Here is a 20,820-nt window from a genome sequence, read left to right as displayed (position 1 = left end):
ATATGTGGTTTTAGATATTTTAGATTTGAGCAGTGAGCCCAGTGTCTCCCCCTATCCACAAGGAGGAGCAGTGCACCAAAGCATTATGAGAATTGTAGTCCAGGAAGTAAGTGAGCTCAGTGTCTATGACATCAGAGACACTGGGCTCACTGCTAAAATCTAAAATATCTAAAACCACATAGTACACACATAAAGACCCCAGGAAAGTGTTCTAAATCTTCTAAACGTCATTAACATATATTATTTTGTAAAAAAGGGTGAAGTGTCCCTTTAAGTCTGGATAAGCATTGCCACTGAATGCCTAAATTGTAAGTAAGTGTTGAAGTGTTCCTTCAAGCAGGGTTCCCCACGGTCATGAAATTCCCGGAAATACTTATAAGGTTGGTGAGGGGTGCGTTAAAACGACCGGATTAAGGTTGGTGAGGGGTGCGTTAAGGGTTGGGAGAGGGTTAAGGTTAGGCTTAGGTGTGCTGCCCTGTGGGAGGTTAGGGTGAAGGTTTGAGATAGGTTGTAGGACTAATGACTGGTCTAACCGGAATTTATAAAGGGTCCTGGAATTTATCAATGGTCCTGGAAAAAATATTTGGCTATTCATTGTTTTTGGCTATTGATTTTTTTAATAAAAACTTTCGTAAAACATGTATAACATTACGCAAAATATGTAACTTAAGCACTTTCTCGCCGAACAGGCTGCGTGATTTCAGCCTTGTGTGCACCGGACATGACCAAAAGAACAGATCTACAAGTTCACAACATGCAATTAGGGGTTCAGTGTCTTGCTCTTCTAGACTAATCTGGGGGAGCCCAGGATCGAACAAGCAGCTGCTCGAGCTCCTTCGCTACTGCCACCCCATTACTGTTAGGTCAGAAATGTAGTGAAATCCATTCAAATATTGTATTCCCCGTAGATGCAAGGAAATATAAATCCTAGTCATCATCACATGGTAACTGCTAGCCTGCCTGGAGGCTGAATATTGATGATAAAGATAAAGGGACTCAATTTGTGGTATAAACAAACTTTAACTCTGAGAGTGTACAAATGGAACCAAGGGTCCATTTGGTCCCATTTGTAGGCTACATTCTCAGAGTTACAGACCCATAACATACATAATAACTACAAAATGTGACATAGCTCTGTTTACAAAATGCTGTACCCCTTAACAGACTATATATACTTTCCCCATTTCCAACTGTTTTTATTATATTATTTTGATACTTGCTTTGACAATGTAAACGTATGTCCTCATGCCAATAAAGCTCCTTTGAATTGAATTGAATTGTCACGCTATACCATGGCTCCCCCTATTGACCGTTTATGGTACGCACTCTCCAAATCCACAACAGTGTTTTTTGTTAAAACAACATGGCGTCTGACTGTTGTCGACAATTTATTATATAGCCTACATAGAAAACTAAAACATGTCGTTTGAAAACACTGTATCGTCGTAAGCAGCAGGAGGACGTCTGTTTGTTATCTTAACTACTGAAACACAGCAGGTAAGATGAACTATAAATTGAGCCCAAGATTTAGACTCTCGTAGAGGTTTTTTTCGATTCTGACGAAAAGAACCTCTACGAGTCTAAATCTTGGGCTACTATAAATTCACCATGTGTTTCATCTATTTATCAAGTCGTATTTTATATCTTCTTGTTTGTTATAAATGTGATCATTTCAAAGCACATATCAATATAAAAACTGTTAACTGTGGACGACACCATAACTCATTACACTAACTGTTAATGTGTGACTCGTGTTTTTTTAACAAATATAAGCGCTCCGTTGAACTGATGAATGAATAGCTGTAGAAACAAGTCAATGATTTTGGTATAGTCACACCATGAAACACAAACTCTTGTGTTAAGTCTGACAAATGCAGAATAGGCTGTCAATAGTATCAATTACAAAGGCTACACATTTAATGGTTGCTGCAACTGCATGCCTCAGAACTTGACATATTGCACTGCCTGCTAGACAACAGCAGGTGGCGCTGTTTTATGCTCTGCACGGTTACTCAGTTCTGAGGAAGTCTACTTTGCTCGATTTGTAATGAAAAGTTTAATACGCTATTCAGCATTTATATAAAAATAAATTGAGACGGACAGCCTGAGTGTGATTTTAGATCATTTCAGTATATTACAGGATGAGGTTCACAACAGTTATGAGAGCACAGAGTTTCAACCTGACATGATATGGAGTTCACAATGACATGACAAAAAAATTATAGACGGCACAGGATACATTATTTATAAAAGTTATTTGTATCTACAGTATCACATAAATCTCAAGATTCACATGTTGGAGAGTTGGGCTAACAAACACCACTCAGTCTCCAGTTATTAAAGTCCTTCATTTTTTTTTCAGACCGGTGTGTGGAGTCCAGACTGCAGGTGAAGATGAACTCTCCAGACTCAGCCAAGGACGTTTCTGTTAAACAGGAAGCTGAAGACATTTCTATTGAAAAGGAAGTTATTTCTGTTAAACAGGAAGCTGAAGACATTTCTATTAAACAGGAAGACATTTCTGTTAAACAGGAAGCTGAAGACATGTCTATTAAACAGGAAGACATTTCTGTTAAACAGGAAGCTGAAGACATTTCTATTGAACAGGAAGCTGAAGACATTTCTGTTAAACAGGAAGCTGAAGACATTTCTATTGAACAGGAAGCTGAAGACATTTCTATTGAACAGGAAGACATTTCTATTAAACAGGAACAGGAAGACATTTCTATTAAACATGAACCTGAAGACCACCCACACCTCAGTAAGTTCCATGTGCTCTTCCTTTCTTTAATATGTTCTGTTCTGTAGGGCTGCGACAGTGTCTGATTTTCAATGTACAATAACGATGGCAAAAAATACCAGGACACTCATAGTCCGGTCGCTTGTGTAATTTCAAACCATATTGGATTCTGCGCAAATGGAATGATGGATTTTCTGATTTGTCATACAGTTTCCAAAAAATCACACCCGTGTGAACTGAGTGGTGTAAGGTCTTATATAGAATGATCAGCTGTGGTCTCAGCATACATTTTTGACATTGAACTGGAGTAATATCCCAATATGTAAATCAATCATTGGAATATCTATCAAATTTCATTCAATTTAATATTTAATTTATTTTTACCATAGACAAAAGCACTTCAAACTTTGCACAAATGCAATGTGAAAGACAACCGCGGGACTGTATGAATTCACCTTGTCATTTTCTTTACAGTATGTATAGTGGGTCTATAGTTCATGAAGTACAGAGGGTTAGTTTACTTAAGTATAGAGTGTTTAAGTGGTTAACAACTTTCAAACAAGCATTTGAAAGCTTAGCGTCTGCACTTTCTTACTTTTTACAAAACTGAGTGTGACGCAATTTGCAGATGTGGAAAAATACTTGCTTGACCGACTGGCAGCGTGAACAAGATATTTGGGGCTGATCCCTACAGTAGTTTGTGAGATTTGCCCCAGGCACACAGGCAGATAGATTCACAGACTCACAGACCCGTTTACAGACGTACAGATTCACAGACTCACAGACCCGTTTACAGACGTACAGATTCACAGACCCGTAGACGTACTACAGACATACAGGCAGACAGATTCACAGAATCACAGACCCATTTACAGACGTACAGATCTCAGACCCATTTCAGACGTACAGAGCTATGCCATGAACATTTTCTACATAGATTGTAAAGCTACCATCGGTCCACATTTTAAGCTTTCATTGTCAGAAGTGCTTCTGTTTCATAATGTCGTGCACTGAGTGACATGACTAATTTACTCCCAAATCAGAGCTCAGGTGTGAAGTAGAAAAGTATAAAAAGAAAAAAAATCTTGTTAACGACAGTAAAGGTGGTTGCACACTGGACACGTTTTTCGGATTTTTAGCTGTGTTTTTCCGTTGGTTTTCCAAAAAACGCATCCAGTGTGCCTTAACTGTATATTTAAAATGGTAGTTTTTTTTACACAATTGACCTACTTAAGGCTCATTCATAGTCTGGATTTTCGGTGGTGAGGTGACCACCGCTCCGCTCCGGTGGTGAGGTGACCACCGGAGCTGAAATGACGGTGGTGAGTAAAAACAGACAGCTGTAACGTCCATTATTCATTTTTGGGTTAAAGTAACTAAATATATTACTTCAAATTATTATTATTATTTTTTGTATTTTGCTCAAATCTTGCTAAAACTTTCAGAACTGTAATCTGTAGTTGGTAATGATTTAGTCAATCTTATCTTGGTAGGTAATACAGTAGTCATTTTGTACATGGAACATGGAAGAAGAATGGAATTTCATTTTTGGAATCCAGTGTTGACCACAGTGGCGCCGTCGCGACATCAAAGTGGAGGGACAATATTCGAGATTGAGAGTTGAGACTAGAGAGCAACTGCAGTTACTGCACGTAGGGTAGGCTACATAGCCAGACTGGTCATTGCGGTGAGAGGGAAAACAATTGGAACGGTGCTAAAGAGACCACCAGCGTCGGACCAGTCATTCGCCAATAGTGGGGGGACATTTAGACCCATATGGTTGACCATCATGTTATTGTTCTGCCAATAGACATCCTGCACATAGCCAGAATGGTCATTGTGGTGAGAGGCAAACAAATTAGAACGGTGCTAGAGAGACCACCAGCATCGGTCGGGGACAATGAATAAATAGACCAGTCATTCCCATATGGTTGACCATCATGTTATTTTTCTGCTCGTAGACATCCTGCACATGGTTGTGTGTAAAGAGGAGGTTTCCCCTGAAGAGGAGAGGCGCCCCAGTCTGCTCCAGGAAGAACCAGAGCCTCCACACATTAAAGAGGAACCGGAGGAGCTTAAAGAAGAACAGGAGGAGCTACTTCAAAGACCAGACATACCTGTTGGGTCAACGTTGACATTACTAGCAGTAAACGGTGAAGATGACGATGAAGACATCTCTTCGCACCGCTCTGAAGTTGAAGTCGAGCACGACTCCGACACTGAAGTCACTGAAGACAGTGATGATTGGGAGGAGACAACTGAAGGTCAGTCATTGTTAAACACAGGCATTTGGCATATTGACAAAAATCACACCCGTGTGAACTGAGTGGTGTAAGGTCTTATATAGACTGATCAGCTGTGGTCTGACGTAATGTCTGACGTAATGAAATCACACCCGTGTGAACTGGGTGACCATAGCAACCGTGCTCATTTTTTGAGCACAGACAGACAGACAGACAGACAGACACGTAAACTAACAAAGCCAGTTGTAGGAGTGGTTTACACCACTCAAAAACATGTCAATAGTGAGGGGCGCTAATATATTAAAGTCTAACTCATGTTGATTAGGTGATGTAATCGTGATGTAAAACAAACGGTGCCAACACAAACATTAAACGCCATTAACAATAAAGAGACAATATGACGTAAACGAAACATTATGACGTACATTTTCCGTTTATTGTCAATGCGGTTACTGAACAAACTTTGAACTAAAGACAAACCTGTGTATAGGAGGGGCTAGCGCCCCTCAAAAAACAGAAAGATGATGAATAAAAATAAATTAATAGGGAAGCCGTAGGACTGCAAAACATGATGAAGTAAGCTTTTCGAGTTATCTGTATTCACCATTGTTATCCTGCCTCTCCCCTTCGCTCCTCCCTCTCACACTCCGACCATCTTTCTGTGTATCTCTCTCTCTCTCTCTCTCTCTCTCTCTCTCTCTCTCTCTCTCTCTCTCTCAGGAGTGAGGTCCCAGTCTTCCCAGACTCAGTTCTTCTCCTGTTCTGAGTGTTCAAACTCCTTCACATCTCAGATCTTCCTCCATAAACACATCAAGGCGAGACACAATGACCACTACACTGGAGAAAAACCTTTCCACTGTAAACACTGTGACAAGAGCTTCAAAAATGCATCTCAACTGAAGGCACACCAGCTTATCCACACTGGAGAAAAACCTTTCCAGTGTAAACATTGTAACAAGAGTTTCAGTCGGTCAGGTGGTCTGAAGTCACACCAGCGTGTTCACACTGGAGAAAAACCTTTCCAGTGTAAACATTGTAACAAGAGTTTCAGTCGGTCAGGTGACCTGAAGTCACACCAGCGTATGCATTCTGGAGAAAAACCTTACCAGTGTGAACATTGTAACAAGTGTTTTGCTGCATCATCTACCCTGAATACACACCAGCGTATGCATTCTGGAGAAAAACCTTTCCAATGTAAACATTGTGACAAGAGTTTCAGACAGTCAGGTGACCTGAAGAAACACCAGCGTGTTCACACTGGAGAAAAACCTTTCCAGTGTGAACGTTGTAACAAGTGTTTTACTGCATCCTCTTCCCTGAAAACACACCAGATTATCCATACTGGAGAAAAACCTTTCCAGTGTGAACGTTGTAACAAGTGTTTTAATGCATCATCTTCCCTGAGAACACACCAGATTATCCATACTGGAGAAAAACCTTACCAGTGTGAACATTGTAACAAGTGTTTTGCTGCATCATCTACCCTGAATAAACACCAGCGTATGCATTCTGGAGAAAAACCTTTCCAATGTAAACATTGTGACAAGAGTTTCAGACAGTCAGGTGACCTGAAGAAACACCAGCGTGTTCACACTGGAGAAAAACCTTTCCAGTGTGAACGTTGTAACAAGTGTTTTACTGCATCCTCTTCCCTGAAAACACACCAGATTATCCATACTGGAGAAAAACCTTTCCAGTGTGAACGTTGTAACAAGTGTTTTAATGCATCATCTTCCCTGAAAACACACCAGCTTATCCATACTGGAGAAAAACCTTTCCAGTGAAGGGGGAGGACTAACAGCTGAGCCTCTTAAGAGACAGGCAGACTGGCCGCTCTGCAAGTACAAAGCTGTTGACGGTCATGTTATTATTGGTGCCGATAGAAAATCGGTGCCGATTGAATTGTGCACCTTTAGTTTCCACTATAATGAGCTCTTTGGGAGGGTCAAATTGAACAGCTGTATGATCGTAGGGAGGTCGATAGACAAGGAAAATATTATGGATTATTTTACTGCTCCTCGTACAAGATTTCTTTGACTATGCATGCACCTCTTGCTACCACAGCACCTCAAAGGCCCTTAAAACAAGGCTCCAGACTTCCCAAAACAAACTGGTCAGGCTACTACTTGGCCTCACTCCCCGAACCCACCTCACCCCTGCCCACTTTGACAGGATGACGACAGAGTACAGCATCTTGCAATGGGTCTGTTCCACAAGATTCGATACACCACCAGGATACCGATGTACCTGTCTAAATACTTCCTTAATGTCAACGAAGTCCACACGCACAACACCAGAGGGAGTTCAACAAACCATGTACATCCCAGATTTGAATGTCATTTTGTTGTTTTATTACATGCCAAATGGGAAGCACTGCCACCAGATAAATATCAGTTAAGGGGAAAAAAACATTACGCATGCATTTTTAATTACATTAATCCTAATGACTTTCATGACATTCATCTGTTATTTTTCTCTCTCGTTTTTCTTTTAGGTTTTATGGCCTCAGTTACACCCAAACAACCTGCACTTTGAACATTCAGTGGATTTTCTGTGGTCTGGGTTTTTTTGTGTTCTGAAGCCTTTTGAGTGGAGTGAAAAAATAACAATTTGCCATGTCGATAGGTCTATCTCACAGCCCCCTTTCCACGCCCCCTTCCGGTAGCTAGTGGTGTCATTTAACATTAGGCATTTACACTTTTTTCTCTGGAGAATCTACAAAAAAGTACATTTCTTAATGTTAAAATGTCAAAGACTGATAATAATATGAAGAAAACGCAATGGTATAACAACTCAAATAAGTAGAATAAACCTTACCTTTACAAAACGGTAGTTTGTGGCTTGTGAAAATACCTCTTTTAACATGGAAGTCTATGGACCGCAGAAAAAATAACACCATTAGCTCCAAAAGGGGGCGTGGAAAGGGGCTGGGGAAATGCTGTGAGACAGGCCTATTATGTCACTGTTGAGGGATTTTGCCTGTCAATCATTGCCTATGCTCCGCCCACCTAGGGGCTGAAGCAGAGGGGAGGGGCAGGGACGAGAGAGGGCGGCATTAGTGGACGGTGACTTTCTGAAGCTAATTGTTCAGAAAAACCCAGACCAGAGAAAATCCACTGAAAAATATAATGATAATCGTCACCAGACCTTTAAGGAATGTATCCTTTAAGAATAATTATCATGACAAAGATCTGGTCTGGATCAATTGTGACAATTTTATTAAAACAAAAAAAGGTGTTTGGGCTTCGGATGTCATGTATTGCTATAACAATGTTCTCCTCTCTATGATTTTGCACTTTTAAAGTGACACTTCACCCATATAGCCTATGTTAATGTTAATGACGTTTAGATGTTTTAGAACACTTTCCTGGAGGTCTGTATGTGTGTAATATGTGGTTTTAAATATTTTAGATTTGAACAGTGAGCCCAGTGTCTCCCCCTATCCACAAGGAGGAGCAGTGCACCAAAGCATTATGAGAATTGTAGTCCAGGAAGTAAGTGAGCTCATTGTCCTTGACATCAGAGACACTGGGCTCACTGCTAAAATCTAAAATATCTAAAACCACATAGTACACACACAAAGACCCCAGGAAAGTGTTCTAAATCTTCTAAACGTCATTAACATATAAATTATTTTTTTTTTAAAAATGTCATTCTAAATGCTTACAGTTTTCTGAAATACCTACGTATGTTTCTGTCAGTGTCAGTGGTTCTCAATATTTCATGTCAAGGACCCCAAAGATTATATGTAATTGGCCGCCGACCCCCATTTGAATTGATTTGAGTTCAAAACGTTCGCTCTGAAAGAATATATATTCAAAGATTTGTGCCACATTTTCACGATTTTTCAAAAATAGCAGACCTATAAGCTCGTAGCGCGCCACTCGGTGGCGCGCTATGAGTTGTGTTGGTTAAAATAAAATAATGTGTTGGTTAAAATAATATTGAACCTATAACTCCATGGATCATCAAACTATCTGCCAAAACAGCTAACTACAGCCATAAATCATTGCTATTGAACACCCTTTACGTCTGTGTGTTGGTTAAAACAATATTGAACCAATGAAAAGTATTAAAAAGCGCTTTGACAATTAGCTGGATGTTTTTGAGTGGTGTAAACCACTCCTACAACTGGCTTTGTTAGTCTGTGCAGAAAAAATGAGCATGGTTGCTATGTTCACCCTGTTCACCCGGGTGAACAGGTTTTTTTTTCTGTGCAGAAAAAATGAGCATGGTTGCTATGTTCACCCTGTTCACCCGGGTGTGATTTCATTACGTCAGACATGATTTAATTACGTCAGACAGGCTATATAAGACCTTACACCACTCAGTTCACACGGGTGTGATTTTTTAATTTATGTTTGAGTGGTGTAAACCACTCCTACAACTGGCTTTGTTAGTCTGTGCGCAAAAAATGAGCATGGTTGCTACGGTCACCCAGTTCACCCGGGTGTGATTTCATTACGTCAGAGCTGATCAGGCTATATAATACCTTACAGCACAGTTTATTTTTCATGGAACATTTTGGAGTTACCGGTAGGTGGTTTCCTCCAGACAGCAGAGATATACATATAATCATAAAAAATAAACTCAGTAAAGATAAAACACGCATCAGCAGGTTGAAAGGCAAGCATGTTTATAAAAAGGTGCTTCACACAAAACATTAAAAGCAAAATTATAGGCACATAAAAGAGTAAAATTACAGTGTAGTATTTAGTTAGCTAGTAAAAAAAAATGTTTTGCATGGGATCCTACAGAATGTGTATTGGATGTTTGTTTACATGCTAAATGTATTTGTGGGAAATGTGTTTTATATGTGGCACTGATCATATAATAAGTGCTAAGTTATAAACATTAAGAGTTTGTTGAAAACAATGGATTAACTCATTTGTTGGCGGACGGGAAATACACCCATGCATTCTCTATGTGGCTATTCTATTTCAGTGAGTCCATTAGCATGCTTTTGAACTTGTCCAGATCCACCTTCTTGATGATGTTGACCACGTGTTCCTTCTTGAACTTCTTGTTGTAGTCCAGCACCATCATGCCTCGGGTGTTGGTCCCATCCAGCTCCACTGTCACGTCCACCTGCCAGAGGAGGGAGACAAAGACAAAGAGGATGTCGACCGTTCAATCACAGGATGCCACCATCATCAAGGGCACAACAAAAAACCCACTTCTTTCACAACATCACACCAATCCCGAATGAAAACATCTGAGGGCAGATACACCATTACTGTAACACCATTACCATAACTGGAACCACACAAATTGAACCACAACTAGAAAAAGTGCCCTTCTGGGCACATGTCTCCACCAGGAGGATAGGAGTGTGTGTGATGTTTGGTAAAATGTTTAGGAGTAATATAAACATGTTTTTGTGTTTGTTTGTGTTTGACTTGGGACGGGCGGGGAACAAAATAGAGGACATTTGACCAGAATTCTCTTACAGTGGTCAATGGCAAATCTTGAGACGTGTGGGGACAAAAGCTGTTTATAGATGGGGCTAGCGCCACTTAAAAATAGGAACATTATTTTTACATTATTAAATTTGCCACGGACAAGTCCAAGTCTTAGCCACGGACACACCCCTGCTCACAAAACCTCCCACACAAATCTCACCTGTTCGCTTTCTGTCACAAAACTATCGTCTATAGCAGCAGCCATGGCGAAGGGGTCACAGGGAATGAAACCCTTTACGTCCAGTGCTGCAGCCAGCACAACCCTCGGGTGCTGAGGCGTCTCCGTCGTCGCCTGAAGAAGTGTGTAAACAACACTTTAGATCTCTCTAGGGCCTGACTCACAACTTTGCATCTAGCATACAACATTGTTGGATGCTAGATGCATGAGACTTAAACTGATGCAAGCTCGCAATGCATTTCCAAAGGAAGTCACATGGTTTGACACAACATTTGTGTTGTACGGCTTTCGGCTGTGTTTCGACTGCCCCCCACCCCCTCATACAACACAAATGTTGTGTCAAACCATGTGACTCCCATTGGAAATGCATTGTGAGCTTGCATCAGTCAATAAGTCTCATGCATCAGCCATACATCAATCTGTTGTGCACGTGTGAGTCAGGCCTAGGTCGTCCTCAGACGACCCCTCCAGCCCTAGATAGCCTGGTTTAACAACTCCCCCTTGAAATCGCAAGATGCATTCATTTCAGCAAAATTAATGGGGGGGGGGGACATTTTTAACCACTTAATCCCTGTACACTTCATACAACAAATAGTGAAAATAGCAGATCTACACGGTCACAATGCGTCGCGTAAAACACTTCTGACACACATTTGGACAAATTTGTCCAAAACATGGACCAGGGTTATGGTTAATGGTTAATTAAACAATTATTTAATTGTGATATGATATTTGATATATAAATAAACAAACAAACATATCAGTCTACATTTCCAAAAAGGAAATATAGTATATTACATTCAGACTGACAGGTCTGGTCTCGAATGACCAGAGAGTAGCTGTCCCAGCAATGGGTATTTTGTAATATTTTATTGTTTTGGGTAACGTATTGTATTTGTATGGTGCTTTGCCTTCTATTGCCCATGTCATTATGACCTGTTGTAAGGGCATGCAGGTGCAGGTCCTATGTGATTAGTGTTGAGCAGCATTGAGTGCACCTGGGTGAGCTAAGCTCATTCAGAACAAACTGAGTTTCAGTGGTGCAATAGGAGCTCTTCCTACGACAAAAAATAGTGTCCTTAAATAAAGAATATAAGATAAAGATAACTAACTCTCCTAAAAGAATCGTCAGAAGGCCCACATGGTATGTTACCTGTTGTTGTTTTGTTTGTTTGTAAACAGTATTGTCATTCCATCAATTGTTTGTGAACATGTGAAAGATAGACATTTTCATTGTGTTTATGTATTGTGATTGTGAATGTGGACATTTCATTATTCATGGACATTTAAAATGACAGCGTGGTTGACTGACAACAAGGACATTCATATTTCATATATATTTATATTATTTAAAAAAAAATTGCCTACCAGCGGATTACGGTCTGGCGAGGCTCAGTAGCACGCCTCTTTCCTACAACCGAGAACAGGTCGGACCAATTGGGACACGGTATGCAATATGGGCGGGCTTTGGTACAGTGACGTTCAATGCTTGAGACTTTTGACTGACAGTAGCTCTGACCAATTGCGTCAAAGAGAAAATGTTTGAACCCGCCCCCCGGGAAATGAAATCCAAGTGGAGCCAGCCCAGACTAATATACCGCGACAGTGTTGTGTGATATTAGTCTGGTTTATTAGCCAGGCTACAGCAGCCTTGCGTTCCTAAAACAGAACGATTGCTGGCCTTTTGTACAGGCGTTATGTATCTTTCAGGACCTTTCACTGCTTTGTCTCAACCATTACTCAATGGCTCTGGTCTCAGCCACCGCGGTAGATATTTTGACATTCAGTTTCTTTTTTTTTTTTAATGTTGCCACTATGGAGCAGCCATAAACTACACAGGTTCATCCCGATGTTCTGGGCATCTTTGTAATGTTAGTAAAGAGTAACGTTTGAGGCAGACTAACATCAGTCACTTTTCCATTCACTGTAGTAGAAGCTTGGTGCGGGGAAACCGCAGATGTGTCGTCTCCGCCTACAGGAAATACGTAGGCTGCGACCATGAGACCCGTTACGGAATCGGTCCATACAGAGGGTAGAACAGAGGATATGTAATTACACTTATCTTACTTCCCCGTATCAGTATCATCTGCACTCTCTTACCTCTTTCGGCATGATGTGTTTCATAATCTTCTTCATGAAACGAGCCTTTTCAGTGTCTTGTGCCAACCAGGTGTCACAGAATGACTGTGACAGAAAGCAAAATAGTTTCAAAATGTTATAACAATCATTCACTGAGGAAGGAATTAAAAACAGATACAGAAGGTAATGCATGTCATGTTTTTTGTCATTTTAAAATACAAGACATATACGAGGAACATAGTACACAGAACAAAACAAAATACAACGTATACCCACCCTCCAACTAGCCCAATGGCAATATAAAAGAATGTAAAAGAGAGAAAAGCATATTAATCAATTGCAGTTCATAATTCATATATGTAAGAAATGGGTCCCAAGTTGTAAAGACATTATTCAATGAGCCTCTAGTTGATAATTTAATTTATTATTAGGTAGATGAAGGATGACAGGTCTTTTAGCCAGGATGTCGTGGCAGGTGGCTACGACTTTTCCAGTGTGGCGCCACAACCCACCTCATCTCCTAACCTAACCATAACCACAAGCACGGGAGCAGACGCTAGTCCGAAATGCGGATGAATGTTGGACTCAGTGACGTAGAGTCTGTGGGGGCCGCGGGGCCAGGGCCCCCATGAGGAATTGGACCAGGGATCTCGGCCCGCGTTGCCTGTCCCTTACACCAGGGGTTCTCAACCCGTGGGTCGCGACCCCTCAGGGGGTCGCCAAATTATTTTGGGGGGTCCCCAAATTATTAAAAAAAACATTTTTTTTTTTTTTTTTTTTGCAACTGAATGGCTGGAAAGTGGAAATGAAGAGTTTACATATAGTACACATAGTACATGCATGCATACACCTTCCCTAATGATTATATCTGGTTTCAGTATTTATGGTGTATTGTCTCTATTATTAAGGTTATTGTAGCAGTCCATTTATATTGGGGGTCGGGAGGGGGCGGGGCGGGGGTCCCGAGACATTGCCAAAGCATTTCCGGGGGTCCCCGGCCAAAAACGTTGAGAACCCCTGCCTTACACTACCTGGCTTAGGTAGGTAAGGGTATATGCATGCATACAGTACTTACTCTGCTTCTTAGGCTACTTGTTCACAATGAAACCACCACCAGCAAGAACACCCTGGCTGGGGGGGGGGACGGGGGGACGGGGACTAATGCCCTGTCTGAAAAGCGTCGACCTCCCGCCTCTCTATGAGGGAGGAGAATGCAACTAAATATTTAATATTTTAAGCAGCAGTGTATGGTGGTAACCTTACCCATGGCAGACTGTTCCAGCAGGCAAACTCCCAGGTGACAATGTAGATTGGACAGGAGAACCGGTTTAACACGATGTAGGCGGCCTCAGCGTCTGTTGCAAAGTTAAACTCCCCACATACTGTAGCGTTACCCCTGGCTGCTCGCACGTACACACACACACACACACACACACACACACACACACACACACACACACACACACACACACACACACACACACACACACACACACACACACACACACGATTACATAAATAGGAAAAGCGCAGGTAAACCACACACACACACACACACACACACACACAAGATTACATGAATAGGTAAAGCGCAGGCAAACCTAATTATATAAATACAAACGTACAGTTAATGTTGCCTCCCATTAGGTAGAGTCCCTTAAGTTTCGTGGGGAGGGATGGGTCCAGCTTTACAGCCAGGGCCAGGTTGGTGAGAGGTGCGATGGCTACCAGAGTAACCTAAAGATAACGAAAAGATCCAAGAAGACATGAGAGAAAGCAACAAGTGAGAGAGTTGGATCAGGATGCTAGTTAGTTATTTGCTTAATATGTATGCAGAAGCTATAGGCCTACAGGGAAAATATTATCTATATACACTATAGCAGGGGTTCTCAACCTGTGGGTCGCGACCCCTCGGGGGGTCCCCTCCCCCCTCGGGGGGTCCCCAAATATATAAAAAAAGATTTTTTTGCAACTGATGGCTGGAAAATGGAAATGAAGAGTTTACATATAGTACACATAATACATGCATACACCTTCCCTAGTGATTATATCTGGTTTCAGTATTTATTCATGGTGTATTGTCTCTATTATTAAGGTTATTGTAGCAGTCAATTTATATTGGGGGTCTGTAGGGGGCGGGGCGGGGGTCCCGAGACATTGCCAAAGCATTTCCGGGGGTCCCCGGCCAAAAACGTTGAGAACCCCTGCACTATAGGACTCCTAACGATGACAAACCACGCAACCACCCGTCGCGTCCCAGCCCCCTTATAGCAAGTGTCCCTTGACGTCAGCCGCTGCGGCTATACCCGATAACAAGACTCGACAAGCCAAATGCTTATTGATACTCTCGATAAATGCCGAACCGGGTTTGTAATGGACTCCATCCCTATGTAGGAGTGGCACATGTTCAGCACAGGAGTGTTGAACATAATAATTGCTGTCACGCACAAATCTCATAAACTGTTACTTTTCAGGAAATGTAAAAACAAAGCAGTAACACTTAAAGGTTGTGTCTATAAGGCATTATAATCGCCTTTAAAATACAATCAGAATGAGAATCAATCCTAATTGTCACATCACATTACAAGGTGGGTGAAAAACTTGGTAGTGCAGGCTCATCATTGCAGTTAAAAAAGGAGGCTCATCATTGCAGTTAAAAAAGGAGGCTCATCATTGCAGTTAAAAAAGGAGGCTCATCATTGTAGTTAAAAAAGGAGGCTCATCATTGCAGTTAAAAAAGGAGGCTCATCATTGCAGTTAAAAAAGGAGGCTCATCATTGCAGTTAAAAAAGGAGGCTCATCATTGCAGTTAAAAAAGGAGGCTCATCATTGCAGTTAAAAAAGGAGGCTCATCATTGCAGTTAAAAAAGGAGGCTCATCATTGCAGTTAAAAAAGGAGGCTCATCATTGCAGTTAAAAAAGGAGGCTCATCATTGCAGTTAAAAAAGGAGGCTCATCATTGCAGTTAAAAAAGGAGGCTCATCATTGCAGTTAAAAAAGGAGGCTCATCATTGCAGTTAAAAAAGGAGGCTCATCATTGCAGTTAAAAAAGGAGGCTCATCATTGCAGTTAAAAAAGGAGGCTCATCATTGCAGTTAAAAAAGGAGGCTCATCATTGCAGTTAAAAAAGGAGGCTCATCATTGCAGTTAAAAAAGGAGGCTCATCATTGCAGTTAAAAAAGGAGGCTCATCATTGCAGTTAAAAAAGGAGGCTCATCATTGTAGTTAAAAAAGGAGGCTCATCATTGCAGTTAAAAAAGGAGGCTCATCATTGCAGTTAAAAAAGGAGGCTCATCATTGTAGTTAAAAAAGGAGGCTCATCATTGTAGTTAAAAAAGGAGGCTCATCATTGCAGTTAAAAAAGGAGGCTCATCATTGTAGTTAAAAAAGGAGGCTCATCATTGCAGTTAAAAAAGGAGGCTCATCATTGTAGTTAAAAAATCACACCCGTGTGAACTGAGTGGTGTAAGGTTTTATATAGCATGATCAGCTGTGGTCTGACGTAATGTCTGACGTTAAAGATCTTTGGCTAGGTAGACTCGTCTTCTGATGTGATGCTTTGTGACCATGAAGTTGATTCAGCTGGAGTTTTTGTCCGATGTGAGGTATTATATAAGGTAAGGTATTATATAGCCTGATCAGCTCTGATCTGACGTAATGAAATCACACCTGGATGTGATTTCACAACTGGCTTTTTTTGTGCAGAGAAAATGACCACGGTTGCTACGGTCATCCAGTTCACCCGGGTGTGATTTAATTACGTCAGAAATTATTTTGAACATAGCAACCATGGTCATTTTTTTCTGCACACAAAAGCCAGTTGTAGGAGTGGTTTACACCACTCAAAAAGGAGGCTCATCATTGCAGTTAAAAAAGGAGGCTCATCATTGCAGTTAAAAAAGGAGGCTCATCATTGTAGTTAAAAAATCACACCCGTGTGAACTGAGTGGTGTAAGGTTTTATATAGCATGATCAGCTCTGATCTGACGTAATGAAATCACACCCGGATGTGATTTCACAACTGGCTTTTTTTGTGCAGAAAAAATGAGCATGGTTGCTACGGTCATCCAGTTCACCCGGGTGTGATTTAATTACGTCAGAAATTATTTTGAACATAGCAACCATGCTCATTTTTTTCTGCACACAAAAGCCAGTTGTAGGAGTGGTTTACACCACTCAAAAAGGAGGCTCATCATTGTAGTTAAAAAAGGAAGCTCATCATTGTAGTTAAAAAAGGAGGCTCATCATTGTAGTTAAAAAAGGAGGCTCATCATTGTAGTTAAAAAAGGAGGCTCATCATTGTAGTTAAAAAATCACACCCGTGTGAACTGAGTGGTGTAAGGTTTTATATAGCATGATGAGCTGTGGTCTGACGTAATGTCTGACGTAATGAAATCACACCCGGATGTGATTTCAAAACTGGCTGTTTTTGTGCAGAGAAAATGACCACGGTTGCTACGGTCATCCAGTTCACCCGGGTGTGATTTAATTACGTCAGAAATTATTTTGAACATAGCAACCATGGTCATTTTTTTCTGCACACAAAAGCCAGTTGTAGGAGTGGTTTACACCACTCAAAAAGGAGGCTCATCATTGTAGTTAAAAAATCACACCCGTGTGAACTGAGTGGTGTAAGGTTTTATATAGCATGATCAGCTGTGGTCTGACGTAATAAGGTATTATATAGCCTGATCACGTCTGATCTGACGTAATGAAATCACACCTGGATGTGATTTCACAACTGGCTTTTTTTGCGCAGAGAAAATGACCACGGTTGCTACGGTCATCCAGTTCACCCGGGTGTGATTTAATTACGTCAGAAATTATTTTGAACATAGCAACCATGGTCATTTTTTTATGCACACAAAAGCCAGTTGTAGGAGTGGTTTACACCACTCAAAAAGGAGGCTCATCATTGCAGTTAAAAAAGGAGGCTCATCATTGCAGTTAAAAAAGGAGGCTCATCATTGTAGTTAAAAAAGGAGGCTCATCATTGTAGTTAAAAAAGGAAGCTCATCATTGTAGTTAAAAAAGGAGGCTCATCATTGTAGTTAAAAAAGGAGGCTCATCATTGTAGTTAAAAAAGGAGGCTCATCATTGTAGTTAAAAAAGGAGGCTCATCATTGTAGTTAAAAAAGGAAGCTCATCATTGTAGTTAAAAAAGGAGGCTCATCATTGTAGTTAAAAAAGGAAGCTCATCATTGTAGTTAAAAAAGGAGGCTCATCATTGTAGTTAAAAAAGGAGGCTCATCATTGCAGTTAAAAAAGGAAGCTCATCATTGCAGTCAAAAAAGGAGGCTCATCATTGCAGTTAAAAAAGGATAGAGAGAAGAGAGGAGCATAAAGTGCATAATATGACAATTGTGTTTACATCGATAAGTCAAAACCGCCGCTTTTGACTTTTGAAAATTAACCAAGCACATTTTTAAAGATTAGATTGTGACGATTTGGAATATGTTTTTACATTTAAATGAAAGGTTATAATCACGGGTGATTTGTATCCCGCAGCACAGGTCGGACTAACGTACGGGAGGTCTGACTTGAGGGGGGAAAAGGGGAAGTAGTACAGGAGACAAAGTGCAGGGTTACAGTTGGAGGCCATCGATATTGTCCTTTTCTTTTTGCTGAGGTTTGCGTGATCTGCGCAAAACCCCTTTTGGTGTTTTAAACATGTTATAATTTAGCTATTGAAAAATAGCAGATCTACAAGCTCATATCGCGCCACCGAGTGGCGCGCTACGAGCTTGTAGGTCTGCTATTTTTGAAAAATCGTGAAAATATTTATTTCAGAAAACTGGAGGATTTAGAAGGATTTTTAAAAAAATTTGAGGTCAGGCCTAAATGGGTCAAATGATAAGGGACAATATCGGTGGCACCCAACTGTAGTACAGGAGACAAAGTGCAGGGTTAAATCTTACCTCACTACGGTGTTCATTCACCATCCTGATCATGGCTTCCACGGCTCCTTCTTTCTGCAGTAGATCCGGGCTTGGGGGGTCTGGATCAGGGACGTCTCCGAGCCCATCCTTCCCAAAGTAGTTGTCCTTAGGGATGCGCTGGCCCAGCAGGGGCTCTAAACTGCCGCCGTACACTGGGATCTGCATTTGTTTGGGGAACAGACAGTAGCTTACTCGCTCAGAGAACCCACTTTTAGCCAATGCATTTCTTGTCATGATGTCTGATCAGTAGTAGTAGTAGTAGTAGTAGTAGTATGTCTTGTCATGATGATCAGTAGTAGTAGTAGTAGTAGTAGTAGTAGTAGTAGTATTTCTTGTCATGATGATCAGTAGTAGTAGTAGTATTTCTTGTCATGATGATCAGTAGTAGTAGTAGTAGTAGTAGTAGTAGTAGTAGTAGTAGTAGTAGTAGTAGTAGTAGTAGTATGTCTTGTCATGATGTCTGATCAGTAGTAGTAGTAGTAGTAGTATGTCTTGTCATGATGATCAGTAGTAGTAGTAGTATTAGTAGTAGTAGTAGTATTTCTTGTCATGATGATTAGTAGCCTAGTAGTAGTAGTATTGTGATGATAGTGGTTTGTTCCGTACACACCCTTACTTGTAACTCAATAAAATAAATCGTATGGACAAGATTTGTTTAGTTTCGTTGCATGTGAAGGTTTTAATCGACATCAGCGTTTAATCACAATAATAATGTTCGGAATTAAGTCTCTCTCTCTCTCTCTCTCTCTCTTTCTCTCTCTCTCTCTCATATGAATGTTACAGTATTGAATAAACAGAAACTTACATCCAGCCTGTTGCAGACTTTGAGAACACGCAGCGTGTTCAAACAAACATTCTTCACGCTTGTGTTGCCGTTGCAGCATGTGAACCCCAGGACCTCCACGTTTGGGTTGGCGAGGACCATCATGATGGCCTGGGCGTCGTCCACACCAGTGTCCAGGTCAACGATCACCAACTTCTTCATTTCCTTGTACTGAATAAAAGGACAGAGTTAAATGTAGAGTAGAGGAACAGGGCTTTTAACTTTCAACAGCCAAAAAGAGAATCAACACAATTTTCCAAACAATGGCTACAGTATGTCAAATATGTTTTTCATTAGAACCAGATTAACTAGGCTCCTTTTTTTTTGTTGCACTGAACACACCATTGACAATTAAAGTTATGAGATAAAGGAAAGTGAGGAAAAAGCAATGTGAATCTTTACCTAGTAATCCGAACTACGCTTGTATTGTCGTTTGACGGAGCTGGCTTATGCCATCTGGCAGCACACTGCGCCTTTTAAGTCAGAACAACAGAGGTGCGGCTTATGCAACACGTGACAGTGGTCTGTGTTGCGTCGTTATAGTTCAAGGCTATATAAAGTCCAATAAAAGTCCAATAAACAGGCTGTAAACATAAGTCATGGAATAATAAGAGCTGGCATATTTTAATGATTGCCCGGGATACTTATTCCAAAATGAATGGTCCATGTGATATGCATATGAACAGCAAAGACATAGATGAAAGCAAATACGACCTGTTACGTCACAAATTAGTTTGGTGATTTTGTTTCGATTTTGATTTAGTTAACTAAACCTTTGTGCACTGTTCCGTGGAAGTGTGTCAATGTTTTCAGTTCCTGGGAAGTCTGAGGTTAAGACATTCCACAGAAAAGGGTAAGTGTACCAGCTTGCCTGATTGAGTCATCATTATTAGGAAATGTGCCCATATAATCATGACATGTCATCATGCATGTGTCTGCTCTATCAGTACTGTACATCAGTTAACCCAGTTTAGGCCTGCTATGTCAAAATAAAAAAAATGTCTTCTAAATCCTGACAGTTTTCTGAAAAACCCATGTTTCTATGTCAGTGGTGCTCAAACAGCCTATTCATGTCAAGGACCCCAAATATATATGACATTGCCCGCCGACTCCCATCTGAAAATATGTTGTTCCAGGGACCCTCCCAGTAGCAAAGATTTGAGTTAAAAACTTGCTCTGTAACAATATATATTCAAAGATTTCAGGCACATTTTCACGACTTTTCAAAAATAGCAGATCTACAAGCTCTGAACTAGCTCTGAGCTATGAGCTTGTAGATCTGCTATTTTTCAATAGCTAAAGTAGAACATAATGCTTAACCTGAGTTTAATGGAAGGTTGGATAAAGTAAGGGAAT

At 40.8% G+C, this 20,820-nt stretch overlaps 2 protein-coding genes across 2 annotated transcripts; one reads left to right on the top strand and one right to left on the bottom strand.

The window, feature by feature from the left end:
* Positions 1-1,344: 1,344 nt before the first annotated feature.
* LOC306913083 (uncharacterized protein) lies at positions 1,345-8,347 on the top strand. Its single transcript, XM_079489606.1, has 4 exons — positions 1,345-1,497; positions 2,363-2,761; positions 4,702-5,004; positions 5,704-8,347. Exons 2-4 carry the CDS (start codon positions 2,395-2,397, stop codon positions 6,765-6,767), a joined length of 1,734 nt encoding a protein of 577 aa, XP_079345732.1. The 5' UTR covers positions 1,345-1,497; positions 2,363-2,394; the 3' UTR covers positions 6,768-8,347.
* Positions 8,348-9,839: 1,492 nt separating this feature from the next.
* On the bottom strand, positions 9,840-19,626 carry LOC306912757 (inosine-uridine preferring nucleoside hydrolase-like; the record flags this gene model as incomplete). Its single annotated transcript, XM_079489200.1, has 7 exons — positions 9,840-10,071; positions 10,606-10,737; positions 12,724-12,807; positions 13,966-14,102; positions 14,328-14,439; positions 18,621-18,800; positions 19,447-19,626. The coding sequence occupies 7 exons, from the start codon at positions 19,624-19,626 to the stop codon at positions 9,919-9,921; spliced, it is 978 nt and encodes a 325-aa protein (XP_079345326.1). The 3' UTR covers positions 9,840-9,918.
* Positions 19,627-20,820: the final 1,194 nt, after the last annotated feature.

Source organism: Electrona antarctica (assembly GCF_951216825.1).
Source record: "Electrona antarctica genome assembly, chromosome: 20".
NCBI classification, from domain to species: domain Eukaryota; kingdom Metazoa; phylum Chordata; class Actinopteri; order Myctophiformes; family Myctophidae; genus Electrona; species Electrona antarctica.
Note: the sequence above shows the minus strand (reverse complement) of the source record. Positions and strands in the feature narration are given on the sequence as shown.

What these genes read in the sequence shown, in the direction of transcription:
- LOC306913083 (XM_079489606.1), top strand. Translation starts at nt 2,395, where the DNA reads ATGAACTCTCCAGACTCAGCCAAGGACGTTTCTGTTAAACAGGAAGCT. An exon ending in TGAAGACCACCCACACCTCA is followed by an intron (nt 2,762 to 4,701) that starts GTAAGTTCCATG and finishes TTCTGCTCGTAG; the next exon opens with ACATCCTGCACATGGTTGTG. An exon ending in TTGGGAGGAGACAACTGAAG is followed by an intron (nt 5,005 to 5,703) that starts GTCAGTCATTGT and finishes TCTCTCTCTCAG; the next exon opens with GAGTGAGGTCCCAGTCTTCC.